This window comes from Orycteropus afer, unplaced genomic scaffold (assembly GCF_000298275.1).
Source record: "Orycteropus afer afer isolate SDZICR_OR568_19922 unplaced genomic scaffold, OryAfe1.0 scaffold00035, whole genome shotgun sequence".
NCBI lineage: Eukaryota > Metazoa > Chordata > Mammalia > Tubulidentata > Orycteropodidae > Orycteropus > Orycteropus afer.
This window is the reverse complement of record NW_006921622.1, coordinates 2,045,093-2,058,812: the sequence shown is the minus strand read 5'-3', so window position 1 is coordinate 2,058,812 and position 13,720 is coordinate 2,045,093. Positions and strand designations below refer to the sequence as shown.

The following is a 13,720-nucleotide window of genomic DNA, read 5'->3' as shown; positions in this document are numbered from 1 at the left end:
CCTAGTCCTCCTTTGGGCCTGGAATTGAACTCATTCCTGTGGCTTAACCTTCAGCCAAACAAAAGACATATGAGGTGAACAGTATGTTACACCAGAGAGGTACACTCCTTAGAACAATCAACCATGTGAGATCAGAAGGGCATCTTTTGTGCAGGGAGATAGTTCAGAAGGCAGGAATGCATAGGAAAGAAGGACACAGGGAAAAGATAATCAATCATAGGGAGGAAGTGGGAAGAGAGCTGTTACATTGTGGGAATTGCAGTCAATGTCACAAAACAAAATGAATATGAAGTGTTGAATGGAAAACAAATTTACTCTGTAAATTTTCATACAAATCACAATAAAAAGTTTTTTAAAAAAAGAATCAAAAAGCACAAAAGATCACATGTACTCTATAATTCCATTGATATATCCAGACTAGGTAAATCCAAAGAGACAAAAAGGAGATCGGTGGTTGCCAAGGGCTGGGAGCAGGGAGAAATGGGAGTAATGGCTTAATGGGTATGAAGTTTTATTTTGGGATGATGAAAATGTTTGAAACTAGATATAGGTGGTAATTGCACAACCTTGTGAATGTAGTAAATGCCACTGACTCGCTCACTTTAATAATTAATTTTATAAGATGTAGATTTCACTTAAAGTCTAAAAGCAGTGAATATTTGAGTGTCACAAAGTACTATGATATGTTACAGGATCTTTGTCATCAAGGAGCCTACATAACTACATGAATATTAACCACTGTAATGGTAGTACCTAGAGCTTTTCTTAGAGTAGGACTTTTGTAGAGTTTTTCTTTAAATTCAGTTTTGTTTTTCTTAATGTGCTCTGTGTGCTTATGTAGTATTTGAGTACATCAACAACTATTTTACAATCAAGATGTTGAACATTTCCATCACCCTCAAGTGGTTTCTGTATTCCAAACACAGAGAGAATCGGTGGCGGACATCAGTGGTCCATGGCCGCAAACCATATCATCCAGCTGGGAAATAGTATAACCCAGCGTGGAATGTGGTGGTAGATTCTATGTTCAGTTCATAAATACTATAGGGATGATGATAAGTAAGGATTCCTGGAGCTGAGACAGTCAGGGATTTCCCAGATTTGTGTGAGTGGAAGTCTTAACATCTTTCTGGTCACAGCCTAAGTATCTTTTCTTTAGATAAGATTCCCTGACTATCCACTGTATGTAGGTCCCTCTTCCCCAATTACTTATGTCACATCACCTCTTATGTTCCCTTCATCATTGATCATTATTGAAAGTACCTTGTTCATTAGTTTTTAAACCTTTTCTTTTTTTTCTGCCTGTTTTCTTGCTCCAGAATTTAAGCTCGTTGAGGGCAGGTATATTGTGTCTCTTATGCATTGCTATATCCTAATGTCTAGCACAAGGTTTGGCACTAAGTAGATGTTATAAATATGTTAATTAAATTGAACCAAACAAAATTAAATTTGAGTGAATTACATAGAAGTAGATAGTAAAGATGTAGAGATATTAACTAAAAATTTCTAAGAAATAATTTCCTCATCTGTTTTAAGCATTAAGCAATATAACCCATACAAATTACTTAAAACAATGCCTACCAAGAGCTCAAAAGTATCTCGATAACTAATCATAATATGGGGATAAATTATCTTATTGTGGCTATAGCATAAAATAGATCTGTCTCTTCCTTGGTTCTACGACGTCAATACATTACTTTTCTTGTTTTTATAAAATTATTTTTTCTCAGTTCAACCTCTTACAGCATGTCCCTCCCAGTCTCTGCTTTTTCTAGTCAATGCAGATGTTGTCAGTTGAATCCAAAATTCTAATCATGAAATCTTCCTTCTTTTATCCATGTCTTCAGTCCTAGAAGTTTTAGAAAAGTTATAGTCCTGTTTAAAAGGTGTTATGTTTCTCCACAATATCTAAGTGCACAGCTTCATTTAAATAGAGAATTTTAAATGACATTTCATCTTTTTTCACAGATTTTCTTTCTGAATGAAATCAATGAGTCTAGATGCAAAAGTATCCTTTCATTTTTTTAATACCTTTTTTTTCTTTTTTTTTAAACAACGGTTTCCTATCCTATCTTCCAACTTTGGTTTCAATTTATTTTGTCTGCTGGCTTTCCTTAAGGTTTAAGAGATCAAAATGCAGTTAAATTCTGTAAATTGGCTACATCTTAAGCAAGTATTCTTTTAGTGGATGTTTCTAAAGCAGCTTGTTACCATTTCAAAGGTCAAACAGATAATGATTAAATCGTGCATCACTTAAAGGTAGATTTTGACCTCTCACAAGTTGAAGAGTACTGAAAATCTAAGATCATTTACACCCCTCAGGGGAGTGGGGGGAAGTAGTCTTCTAGGACAAATAAGAAAGAAGTGAAAAGTTACTGGATATTCTGGATGTTCCACAGATCAAAGTACATTTGCCTGGTTTGCTGTTCTCTAAGCTTCCACTCTCAATCTGTTGAAATTGCCTCATTGACCTGGCAACCTACGAAGGCTGGTGAGGAACATGTCCTCACCGTTTCTTTGGAGTTTGGTTATTTTATTGATATTTGCTGAATTAGATGGTGAATCTGGAGGACCTGAGCTGCAGAGACACAAAAGAAACAATGACCTCCAACAGTAAGTAGATGTATGGGTCATTTCTCTGAGAGACTAAAAAATTAAAAAAAAAAAAAAAAAAATCAATTGCCCTCGAGTCAATTCTGACTCATGTAGGACCCTTTAAGACGTAATAGAACTGCTTCATTGAGTTTCCAAGGTTGTAATCTTTACAGAAGCAGACTGTCACATTTTTCTTCCATGGAGCAGAAAGTGGGTTTGAACTCCTGACCTTCCAGTTAGCAGGCACGTGCTTAACCGCTGGGTTTTACAAATAACCAGTTAAGCAAAGGTGTAACTTTTCTTAAGGAAAACAAAGACGTTAAAAACAAACAGGGAAAAACATTTGGAGTGATGTATTAAGTCACCTTCTTATGCAAAAATAATTTGTTTATCGTTTTACTAAGAAGTCAAATATCTATTACTAGGTGATATCGCCAGAACTTTGCAGAGAAAGAAATGGCAGATGAGCAGGGACAATTTGGTTGAGTTGAGCACAAAGTGAAGATGTATAAATTCTCTAGTGAGAAACTTTTTTCTTTAGATGTAAAAAATATTCATACTAATTACTGATGTTTTCTCTTGCTTGGATTATATAGGCCTCGAATTGCTTCAGAGAGGGGAAATTTAGTGTTTCTTACTGGTTCTGCCCAAAACATTGAATTTAGAACTGGATCCCTTGGGAAGATTAAATTAAATGATGAAGACCTCAGTGAATGTTTACATCAGGTAATACACTGGTAATTTATTGAAGTGAATTCATATGACCATATGTGGTGACATTATTGAATAGATCTATATGAAGCTGTATCTTTAACCTTATAATGTGCAGGTCAGACTAGACCTTGTTAAAGGACACTGACCTAGGGTTTAAGGTGAATAGAGGGATTAATCCTAGTGGAAAGTGGCTCATTGTGCAGGGATACATATCCTAGTCCAAAGAAAGTACAGAAAGTGATAATTGGAATTCCTCTGTCTGGGGCAAGTATAGATGCAACCAGTGTGCTTTTGCCCCAGAGAAGGATTTGCTAGTTATTCTCCTGCCTTCTTGTTGTGTGCCATTGAAGAGATTCCGACTCATAGTGATCCCATAGGACATACTGGAACTCCCACAGAGTTCCCTAGGCTGTATGTAATCTTTTTGAGAACAGACTGCCACGTTTTTCTCCCACAGAGCTGCTAGTAGGTTACAGCCACTGACCTTTTGGTTAGCAGCCAACTGCTTAACAATTGAGCCACCAGTACTTCGGTACTTAATATTTACTACATCACACTTGGATATCAGTTGTAATTTTAGAAGCTAGCGTTATTTAGAGCTTTCTCTGAGCCATAGCTATGCTTAGCACTTTATGAGTATTATCTCATTTGACCCTGTGAAGTGGACTCATATTATTCCATTCATAGGTGAGCTGCAAGTTAAGTATCTTGCCCAAGGACACCCAATAAAGTGACTGAGCCAAGATTTATAACCCAAACAATATGACTCCAAGCTAGGCTTCTTAGCAAGTACTTTAAACTGTTATTACGGAGAAAAAGCACTAATGGAAAATACATTGGTATGTTGTAATTCAAAAGGGTTAAGCCATATTGAATTATGTCATGACTATTTTAGGCTGATGTTTATTATACATGGCATTGTTTGGTTTTTATAGTAATAGGCAAGGTCTTAGTGCTTAAAATAGAACACTAAAGTTTTTTTATTATGTTGTTAAACCCTTTTCTCTAAAATATGTGATTTTTTTCACTAGCCTTTTTTTTTCTTTTAAATTAGATCCATAGAAACAAAGATGATATTATAGATTTAAAAAAGAGTGCAATTGGTATGCCTCAAGATATATCTAGTCAAATCCATCAGCTTAATTCCAAGGTAAGTTACACCCACATCATTAGAGGGAAAGACTCTCTAACTTTGAGTGTAACAGTTTTGCAGGGATTATACTAGCTTTGTATCCTCTTTAGAAATTTGGATGGCATTATCATTATGTGCTTTTTGGCTAAATGACATATCTCTAATGGAGAGAGTAGAAGTGTTAATGGGTAGAGGATTGGAAATGCTGTGTCATGACTTCTAGGCCTGGCTCAGACCTTCACAGCTGCTTTCTTATTGGTAATATAAATACATCACTGTCATTTACAAAGATTCCAAGAGAAGAAATGAATCACTTTAACAGTGGGTTGTACTTCTTTCAAAAATTAGCTTTTTTTTTTTTTTTTTAAACCTATGCTATGGAAAAAAGGGAGTAAGAAGGAAGGGAAACTTGGAGGCAGAAGAGTAGAGAGGGAAAGACAATAAAAGAAGGAAAGAAGTAAAGTGAGTCCCTACCAGAGAATATTAGGAAAATATGTTAAAGATGTTATGTCATAATGTCATAAATGAAATGCCTTTGAACTAGCTAATTGATGCTTTTTCCCCCTCTACTGCTAGCTTGTGGATCTTGAGAGAAAATTTCAAAGCTTACAGCAGGTAAGTACCATAACTACTAGATATCTAATAACTTTCACTGAAAACAAATTAGAATCACTGATAAAGCTGGTATCTATATTTTAAGGATAGATGGATAATTAATATTAAGGACAATGATTGCTTTTTCCCATAATTTAATTCTTATCATAGCTTACACTTGCTGCAATACAGATGCGGAATCTAAGAGCAGTAAAATGACCAGCCTGAGGACTTTTGATTGAGTTTGTCAAGGCATATGCTCCTCCCCTTACAATATCACCCTTTGACTGTGTTAAAGTGGGCTTAGGTGTATTATACCTGGCCAGCTAGGGACTGTGCACAATATGCTTATTGTGGCATCAAAGATTAAGTTTTGAAAGGCTATCTATCTTCTCTAACACAAAACACAGTAAAACCAAAAACCAAACTCAACTGCCATTGAGTCAGATCCAACTCATAGTGACCCCTCCACGGGTTTCTGAGGCTGTATCTCTATGGATGTAGATTTGCCAGTCTCTTCCTTCCGAGGAGTGGCTGGTGGGTTTGAACCACCAGCCTTCTGGTTAGCAGTCAAATGCCTTAGGCACTACACCACTAGAGCTCCCTCTAAACACAGGGGTCAGGGACATATCATAAAATATTTAAAATTTCCTAAAAACATTTGCTGATAATTAAATTTGAGCAATTTCTTAGAGGAAATGTTCAATGACTTTATTATGTGCTATGTAAATGAGTCCTTCTAATTTTAGGCTTAATACCCCTTTTGTAGGTGCTCTGGTAGCATAGTGCCTACGGCACTTGACTGCTAACCAGTAGGCTGGTGGTTCAAACCCACCAGCCAATCCTCTGAACGAAGATGGGGCAATCTACTTTGTAGTGATACTGCCTCGTAAACCCAAGGAGGGGTTGCTATGAGTCGGGTCCGACTCGACGGCACACACGGTGGTAAGGGGTTCTTACACCAACAACCCCTTTTGTAGGTAGCTGGCCTCTTTTAAGTTTTTCATGGATGTCATGACCTTCCTCCCAGACAATCACACAGAGTGTCCTCATATTTAAAATTCTGAATAAAAGTCCAGCAAATCCAAGTTAAGAAACTCTGCTCTAATGTTCTTAGTCTGTTTTGATTATACTTCAAGTGTTGTCCTCTACTTCTGGTGTTTTAAGTTTGGCAAACAAGTTCATGGCTTCCTTTTCCTGACTTTAATAATAAATTGCCCTCTCAGCCTTCAACTTTTTAGGGAGTAGTTTAGTGAAAGAAAATGAGCAAGGAATTAGACCTGTGGAGCAAGACACAGAACTAGAGTGTTTAACCTCTTAAAGTGCTTGATTATATTTCTACCAAGGTCCAGAATGGGGTATATGGTCAAAATTAGCCCACAGACAGTTTCCCTCCCTCCCCTCAAGGGGAAAAAAAAAAAAAAAACAAACACCAAACTCACTGCCATGGAGTTGAATCCAACTCATAGCGACCCTTTCTTGGGTGTCTGAGGCAGTATCTCTATGGAAGTAGATTGCCCAGTCTTTCTTCTGACCTCAAGGAAGAGTCTTTAATTAGTGTTGAATGTGATTGCCTTTATGTCTTTGGGTTGAACAAGTACTCTCTGGGGTCCACAGTCCCTGCCACTCCCTATTGTCTTTCTCCTGTTTTTGTACAGCAAGCAACAAGATAGCAAAACCTTTTAATTAATTTCTAGTTAGCTTTGTTAGTAGTATTCTTTGATGATCAGAGGTTTTTAATTGTGGTACTGTCACATAGATAGACAAATAGAATATTGGAACAAAAAGAATCCAGAAACAGACCGCTGTATATATAGTTACCTGAATTTGACCAAGATGGCACTGCTACACAGTATTGAGAAAAGGTGGGCTTTTTAAAAAAGTAAATGGTGCTGGGTCATTTGGCTGTCTTTTCACTCAAGTTTCATGTGTAAAACCAAGGGAACAAACTAGATTTTCTCTGTAAGTCATTGAATATAAGAAAAAAAAAGGTAGTAAGTAACATGTACATACTTTAGTTTTTATAAAACAGAGAATCAGACTATGATTAGATAAAATGAATGGAATAGGTTTCCATGTATAATCACTTGTACTTCTTAAAGAAGTTTTCTCTGCTCCCAGAGGCATTAAAAGTCTTACAAGATTAGACCTGGTAGTGGACATATGGTAAGATTCCCCATGTTGTATAGACAAAGGCAGGTCTGTGTGGGTCTCTGATCTGATAGCAGTCATGTGAGCCTGAGAGTGGAAAGTATATCTAAACCCCACATTCCAGACAAAGGGACCTGGAGAGAAAAGAGCTCACTCATCTTATTCTATGGGAGGAGGGGTGGCAGTGAAAGATGATCAGATCTCAAATGCTTATCTGGAGGTACCAAAGATAATAATAGAGAAGAGAACTAGAATATTCATTTTATTTTCTTTGAGCAATAGCAACATCCATTATTATTCCTGCACCTAAAACCTTTACTTTTGTTCATTAGTGTATAGTTCTCAGTTGAACAATGTTTTTACAGAGAATAGAGTGAGAATCGTCTCCTTCAGCCTAAACAATTAAGCGTTCATTAAGCACTTGACTACTAGGCAAAGAGTTGCTGGTACAAACCCACCCAGAGGCATCTCAGGAGACAGTCCTGGTGATCAGCTTCCAAAAAATGTCACAGCCTTGAAAACCCAATGGAGCAGCCCTGCTCTTCACACAGGCGGTCTCCATGAGCCAAAATCAACTCAAAGGCAGCAAACACCAACAGCATTAAACGCTTTTTGTTTTCACTCCAGAGAGTTGATTTATAGAATGTAAGTAATTGTTTTAAAGTCCAGAGGAAGAACTCCAATTTCCTAGGAGTAGAATGTAGTCCTTAAAAGCATCTGCATCTAAAAATATTTTCCACTGTTGCCAACTGTAGATACACTTGTCCCATGACTGCTCTGGTCCTATCTTTGTTTTAGACAGTTGACAAAAAAGTTTGCAGCAGCAATCCCTGCCAGAATGGTGGAACCTGCATCAACCTGCATGATTCCTTTTTTTGTATCTGTCCGTCACAGTGGAAGGTAAGTCCCTTGGTCTTTGGTTAAAAATGACTATGAGATAGCAGCTGTGGTTTCCTTGCAATCATTAAGATGTATTTGATCTTCATCTGAAGTGTCTAGGATTCTGTGGTGTTCCTAATCAAGATTAATTACACCTTGTATGCCCAAATCAAAACAACGGCAAGTATGATTATATAACCCTCTGAATACTAAGCTATCTTCAGGAGGGGCTGACTTTATTGGACATGGAAGGGCATGATATTTTTGTTAGCATTATTTAAATAGTTTAGGATTGGAAAGTACTAAACAAATCTTGATATGTTGTTGTTGTTGTTGTTATGTGCCGTCGAGTCAAACCCGACTCATAGCGACCCCTCCTTGGGTTTCCGAGGCAGTATCACTACGGAAGGATTGCCCAACCTTCCTTCCAATGAGTGGCTGGTGGGTTTGAACCGCCAGCCGTCTGGTTAGCAGGCAAGTGTCGATATAGCTATGTAAATTTTCTTGCCCTTTTCTAATAATGGTGAAAATATTCCAACATGCTTATTTTCTTTTAATTTGTTAATTATTCCCAGAACCAGGTGTGAAACAAGGATTGGTTTGTATAAAGATTCTCCTCATGTAATGGGTGCAATCTTATGAAAATCTCTTTGGTTCTATTAGGCCAACCTGAGTTTCAGAGGAAGGATAAATGGAGATTAATGTTAATATTAATATGATTGTATTTGGCTTTACTGATGACTTATTACTATTAGGGTACAACTCCTTAAACATATTGCATTAATATTGCCCCCCAGATGCCTCTGTGACTGCTGGCCAATGACTTTAGTTTTTTTATATCAACACAGGGTCCTCTTTGCTCAGCTGATGTTAATGAATGTGAGATTTATTCTGGAACACCCTTTAGCTGCCAGAATGGAGCCACATGTATAAATACAATAGGGAGTTACAGGTAACCTTTCTTTCAAAATCAGGGTGTGTTTTGGAAAGAGTAGGATGCCCTAGTTGAATATTCAAAATTTATATATCTATTACCAGTGAAAACAGGTACTCCATGGACAATATGTGGTTCTTATTTTACATATAAGGAGCTCTGGTGGCACAGTGCCTAAGGCATTTGACTAACCAGAAGGTTGGACGTTGAAATCCATCAGCCACTCTGTGGGAGGAAGGTGGGGCAATCTACTTCCGTAAAGATTTATTGCCTTGAAAACCCAATGGGGGTCAATGAGTCAGAATCAACTCGATGGGCATTTTTTTTTTTTTTTTTATTTGTTATATACATGGGGCTGCTGTGAGTTGGAGCTGACTTGACAGCATCTAACAACATCAAGAAGAAGCTATCCTTTCCCTAGTGTCCATGGAGAACTAGAAAAAGGCTGCTATGGCTGGAATAGAGAGTCAGAGGAGCATGGTGCAAGATGGTACAAGAACTAGTAGGGGTTAGATCAGGCAGGGTCTTAATGGGTCAAATGGAAGAGTTAGTATTAATGAGATAGGCAGGGAATTGGGCTAGTTAGGTCAAACAGGCCCCTGACTCAATACCCTTTATGTTTAAACATGCATGTAGTCCACCACATAATTCTTGGCTACTGGCATCAGAGAACTGATGACACTTGGAAAGCCAACTGCTTGGGCTAGATAACCAAAACCAAAACCAAATTCACTGCCATTGAGTTGAATATGACTCATAGCAAGCCCCTTTGGGTTTCCAAGGCAGTAATCTTTACAGAAGTAGATTGCCTAGTCTTCTTTCTGTGGACTGGGTGGTGGGTTTGAACCACCAACCTTCTGGTGAGCAGTCAAATGTCTTAGGCATTATGGAAGAGGCTGTAAATTAAAAGGCCCTAAGCTTGACCAATTACCAGATGCCTACCAGGTGCAGAGCATGTGCAGCAAAGGTCAATGTGACTGACAAAGTGACCTTCCACCAGAGGTGGGAGAGAACAAGAATCTCTCACTGGTGCTGGAACTTTGGTCCAGAGACATCACACATGTGTGAATGGAACCTCAGAACCCCACACATTGCATGAATAAAGAAGATGCCTTATCCATGCCTAAAACCATTTCTAAACCCTAGGAAATCCTTTGTTCAGAGAGACTGGAGGCTAGTGTATGTGAAAACCCTTTTCTGTCTCTCCCTTGCAAGCCCCTCCTCTCTCCTCTCTCTTTAATAAACTTTGTTTCATGTGGACATTTTGACTCCTCTGTTCAATTCTTTGTCAGTAGAAAGCAAGGACCCCTTCTCTGGTTCCAGGATCCTGGTAACATCAATTCTATCAGCAATGGGCATCCATTGATGAGTTTTAAGTAGAGAAAGGAACACCCCACCATACCAATGCACTACTGTTATAATTATTCACTATATTAGCAATGTAATGTAAGTAGTCCATGAGTGGCACAAACTGCTCAACTATTAGCCAAAAGGTTGGTGGTTTGAACCTACCCTGAGGTGCTTCAGAAAACGCCCTGCTTCTATAAGGTCACAGCCTTGAAAACCCTATGGAGCAGTTCTTCTCTGCACACATGACGTCACCATGAGTCAGAAATACCAGATGGCAGCTAACGACAACATTAGCAAGCATGTGTTCATTGAAGCTCTATATAAAAATCTTCACCATGTCAAGGTCAAAGTTTGAACTGAGGCTTTCTTCAAATAGTTAACTATCATTGCATTTCTTTAATTAACCACAACGCCTTTAATCATAATCATCAAGAAGGTTATATTTTTCCTTTTGATTTACTTTGTCAAATGCCTTGTCCACAGCATTCTTCTGCTGGGCTCAATTTTCACCTTCTCCAGGAATCCTTCCCTGAAGTTTTGGCTTGGGTTAGGCATTAGAATACATCTGTGCTCCCATCCTACTCAAGGAGTATTGATCATTAAAACTAAGCTGGCTCACAAATTATCTTTTTAATAATCAAGTCTAAAATTTCATGGTAGATCAAAGTCAAACTTTACTGTTGTATGGTTCCTTAAAATCACTTTTAAAAAAAGTTGTAGATATTATCTTTCCTCATTCTTTTGGTTGGTCTCCTGTTTCTGTCATTATAAAAAGATTAAGAAGTTGATTCTGTTATGGCATGAGAAAATTCTTTCAATACTCTAGGGGATAATCTTACTGGACTAAAGAATAATTATTTGCTCACTATTTTCTGTCCCATCTTGTTCTTTAGTTGCCTTATAACAATATCTATTCTATTTTTCCAGCAAAAATGAGTGCAGTGATTTTGTTCTTTCCCCCATTATCCCTTAACAGACTATTTTCTCAAAAAGCAGTCATCACAATCCATTCTGTATATTTTATTGATCCTTTTATTCTCTTGATCTAATCTTAAACATTTTTGCTCATTCCAAGTTATAATTTTATATCATTTAAATTCTGATAGATATGTCCAGGAGTTTAAACTGTATGCAATTCCAAAATTAACCAGTCATGCCTTAAATGTAGTATTATGTTATCAAAGAGCCTTTAGCATTCAAAACTTTTCATGTGAATAACCCCTTCTCCTTTGTTTTTTTTTTTTTAAATGTTCAGGCTTGGCCGAAATCCAGAATGCATGTCTAATCTTTCATTCCCTTGAAAGCATTTTCTCTTGATTACTGTTTATGGGCATTTATCAACATCGATTACTACTGGGAGATATTGGTGGCAAAATCCTGGCTCCTAGCCCTTACATTTTCTGGCCTTGGTCTCTAGGAATATCCTAGAGATTAGATCTCCTTTCCGTGTCGCTCCCAGTCCTTCTTTATCGCCACAGTCTTTGGGCTTCTTGAGCTGTGAACACGAATGGCCCTATGATATCTTGTAAGCCAATGGCATGACAAAGATGTTTAAGTAGGGTAAGATCCATAACTCAAGCCAACATTTTTTTTTCTTTCTTTTTTGTTTTAAGTACATTATTTTTCTCCCTATAAAATGGAAAACAAACGGAAAAAAACAACTTAACACCCCACAATTATTTGCTGCATGTCAGTGGGGCTAGGGTTTTTTGTTCAGATAACAAATCATTCCCTTTGTACCAGTGTTTGAAATTATTTTGTGCTTCCAAGGTTGGAATTTTTTTTTTTGTAATTTGGGTGAAAATTTACAGAGCAAATTCACTTTCCATACAGCAGTTCACATACACTTTGTCTCATGACATTGAGTACAATTTACCGCAACACAACAGCTCATCTCCCACTTCCTTCTGTTAGGTCTTCCCTGTGTCCACTCCTCCATGCACTCCTGCCCCCTGAACTGTCTCCCTGTACATAAGCAGCCCTTCTTTTTCCCGTGCTTGTTTTCTCTAAGGAATATATCTACCTCAGGTAAATGTTCAACTCATATGCCTGCCTTTTGTTTGGCTGGAAGCCACAGGTGTGGGTTTAATTCCAGACCTGAAGGGCACCGAGGGGCCATAGTCTCAGTGGTTCCACCAGGCTCTATCGGGCCAGCAAACTTGGTCCCCCCCTTTCCTATTTTCAAATGATTTTGAGTTTTGTTCCACATTGTTCTCCCTCTCTATCCAGGATCTCCTGCATAGATAGATCCCTCTCAGAGTGGTTGACAGTGGTAGCCAGGCACCATCTAGTTCTTCTGGTCTCGTAGTCATATAGGCTGTGGATTACGTGGTGTACCAGTTGCTAGGACTAATTCTTTCCATGAATCTTTGATTTTCTTCATTCTTCTTTGCTCTGGACGAGAAGAGACCCATAGTTGGATCTAGATGGCTGCTTACAAGCTTTTAAGATCCCAATCACTACCTGCCAAAGTAGGAGGTGGAACAATGTTTTGTGTAGTATGTTATGCCAGCTGAGCTTGATGTCCCCTGTGGCTGTGGTCTCAAGCCCACAGGTTCAACTACTTGGTCCCTCTGGGTAGCTGGCTGTGACCAAGAAGTGACTACAACCTTGACCCTTGTCAGCTCTACTATATACCTAAGAATTCAGATCATACAAATATAGGACCATTGTCTGCCAACCCTGTACATACATGGTCTTGGGTATACTCCCCACTTCATAGACATACCTACTAGTTCAGCCTGTCCACCCATCTATCTACCTGTATACACAGGTTTCCCTTCACTGACAATGCAGTACTGTATGTGCAAAAGGGTTCATCTTTGTTGTCTATACCTCCCATGTACCTCTCTATGTCTTCCTCTTTCTCAATGCTAACATGTTGATCACTCACATTTGGTACATAGCCCTTCTCTTCACCCAAATCAATACTTATCTCTACCTATCTAACAGTGTTCCCTCCCCTCCTCTCCTACCCCTTGTAACCAATAAAGAAAATTTCCTTCCACAGATAAACCTTTTCTTGACTTCTACAATAACAGACTAATACAATATTAGTCCTTCTGTGATTGACTTATTTCACTCAACATAATGTCCTCCAAATTCATGCATGTTATGCAGTGTTTTGTAGATTCTATGTTATTCTTTAAGGTTGCCTAGTATTCCATTGCGTTTATGTGCCATAGTTTGGTTATCCATTCCTCAGTTGATGGACACCTAGGTTGTTTCCCTGTTTTGGCTATTGTAAATAGTGCTGCGATGAACATGGGTGTGCACATGTCTGTTCTTGTCATGGCTCTCACTTCTTTAGGATATATACCTAGTAATGGAATGGCTAGGTCAAATGGTATTTCTAATTGCAACTTTTGAAG

The 13,720-nt window shown here is 38.2% G+C and overlaps 1 protein-coding gene across 1 annotated transcript in view; it reads left to right on the top strand.

Annotated features, from left to right (window-relative positions):
- The first annotated feature begins 2,497 nt into the window (after positions 1 to 2,497).
- CUBN (cubilin) overlaps positions 2,498 to 13,720 on the top strand; it is a 413,126-nt gene continuing 401,903 nt past the window's right edge. The window contains exons 1-6 of the mRNA XM_007936404.2: positions 2,498 to 2,613; positions 3,192 to 3,321; positions 4,364 to 4,459; positions 5,018 to 5,056; positions 7,985 to 8,086; positions 8,914 to 9,017. Coding sequence (XP_007934595.1) covers positions 2,501 to 2,613; positions 3,192 to 3,321; positions 4,364 to 4,459; positions 5,018 to 5,056; positions 7,985 to 8,086; positions 8,914 to 9,017 — 584 coding nt within the window. The 5' untranslated portion in view covers positions 2,498 to 2,500. The remainder of the gene's footprint in view (positions 2,614 to 3,191; positions 3,322 to 4,363; positions 4,460 to 5,017; positions 5,057 to 7,984; positions 8,087 to 8,913; positions 9,018 to 13,720) is intronic.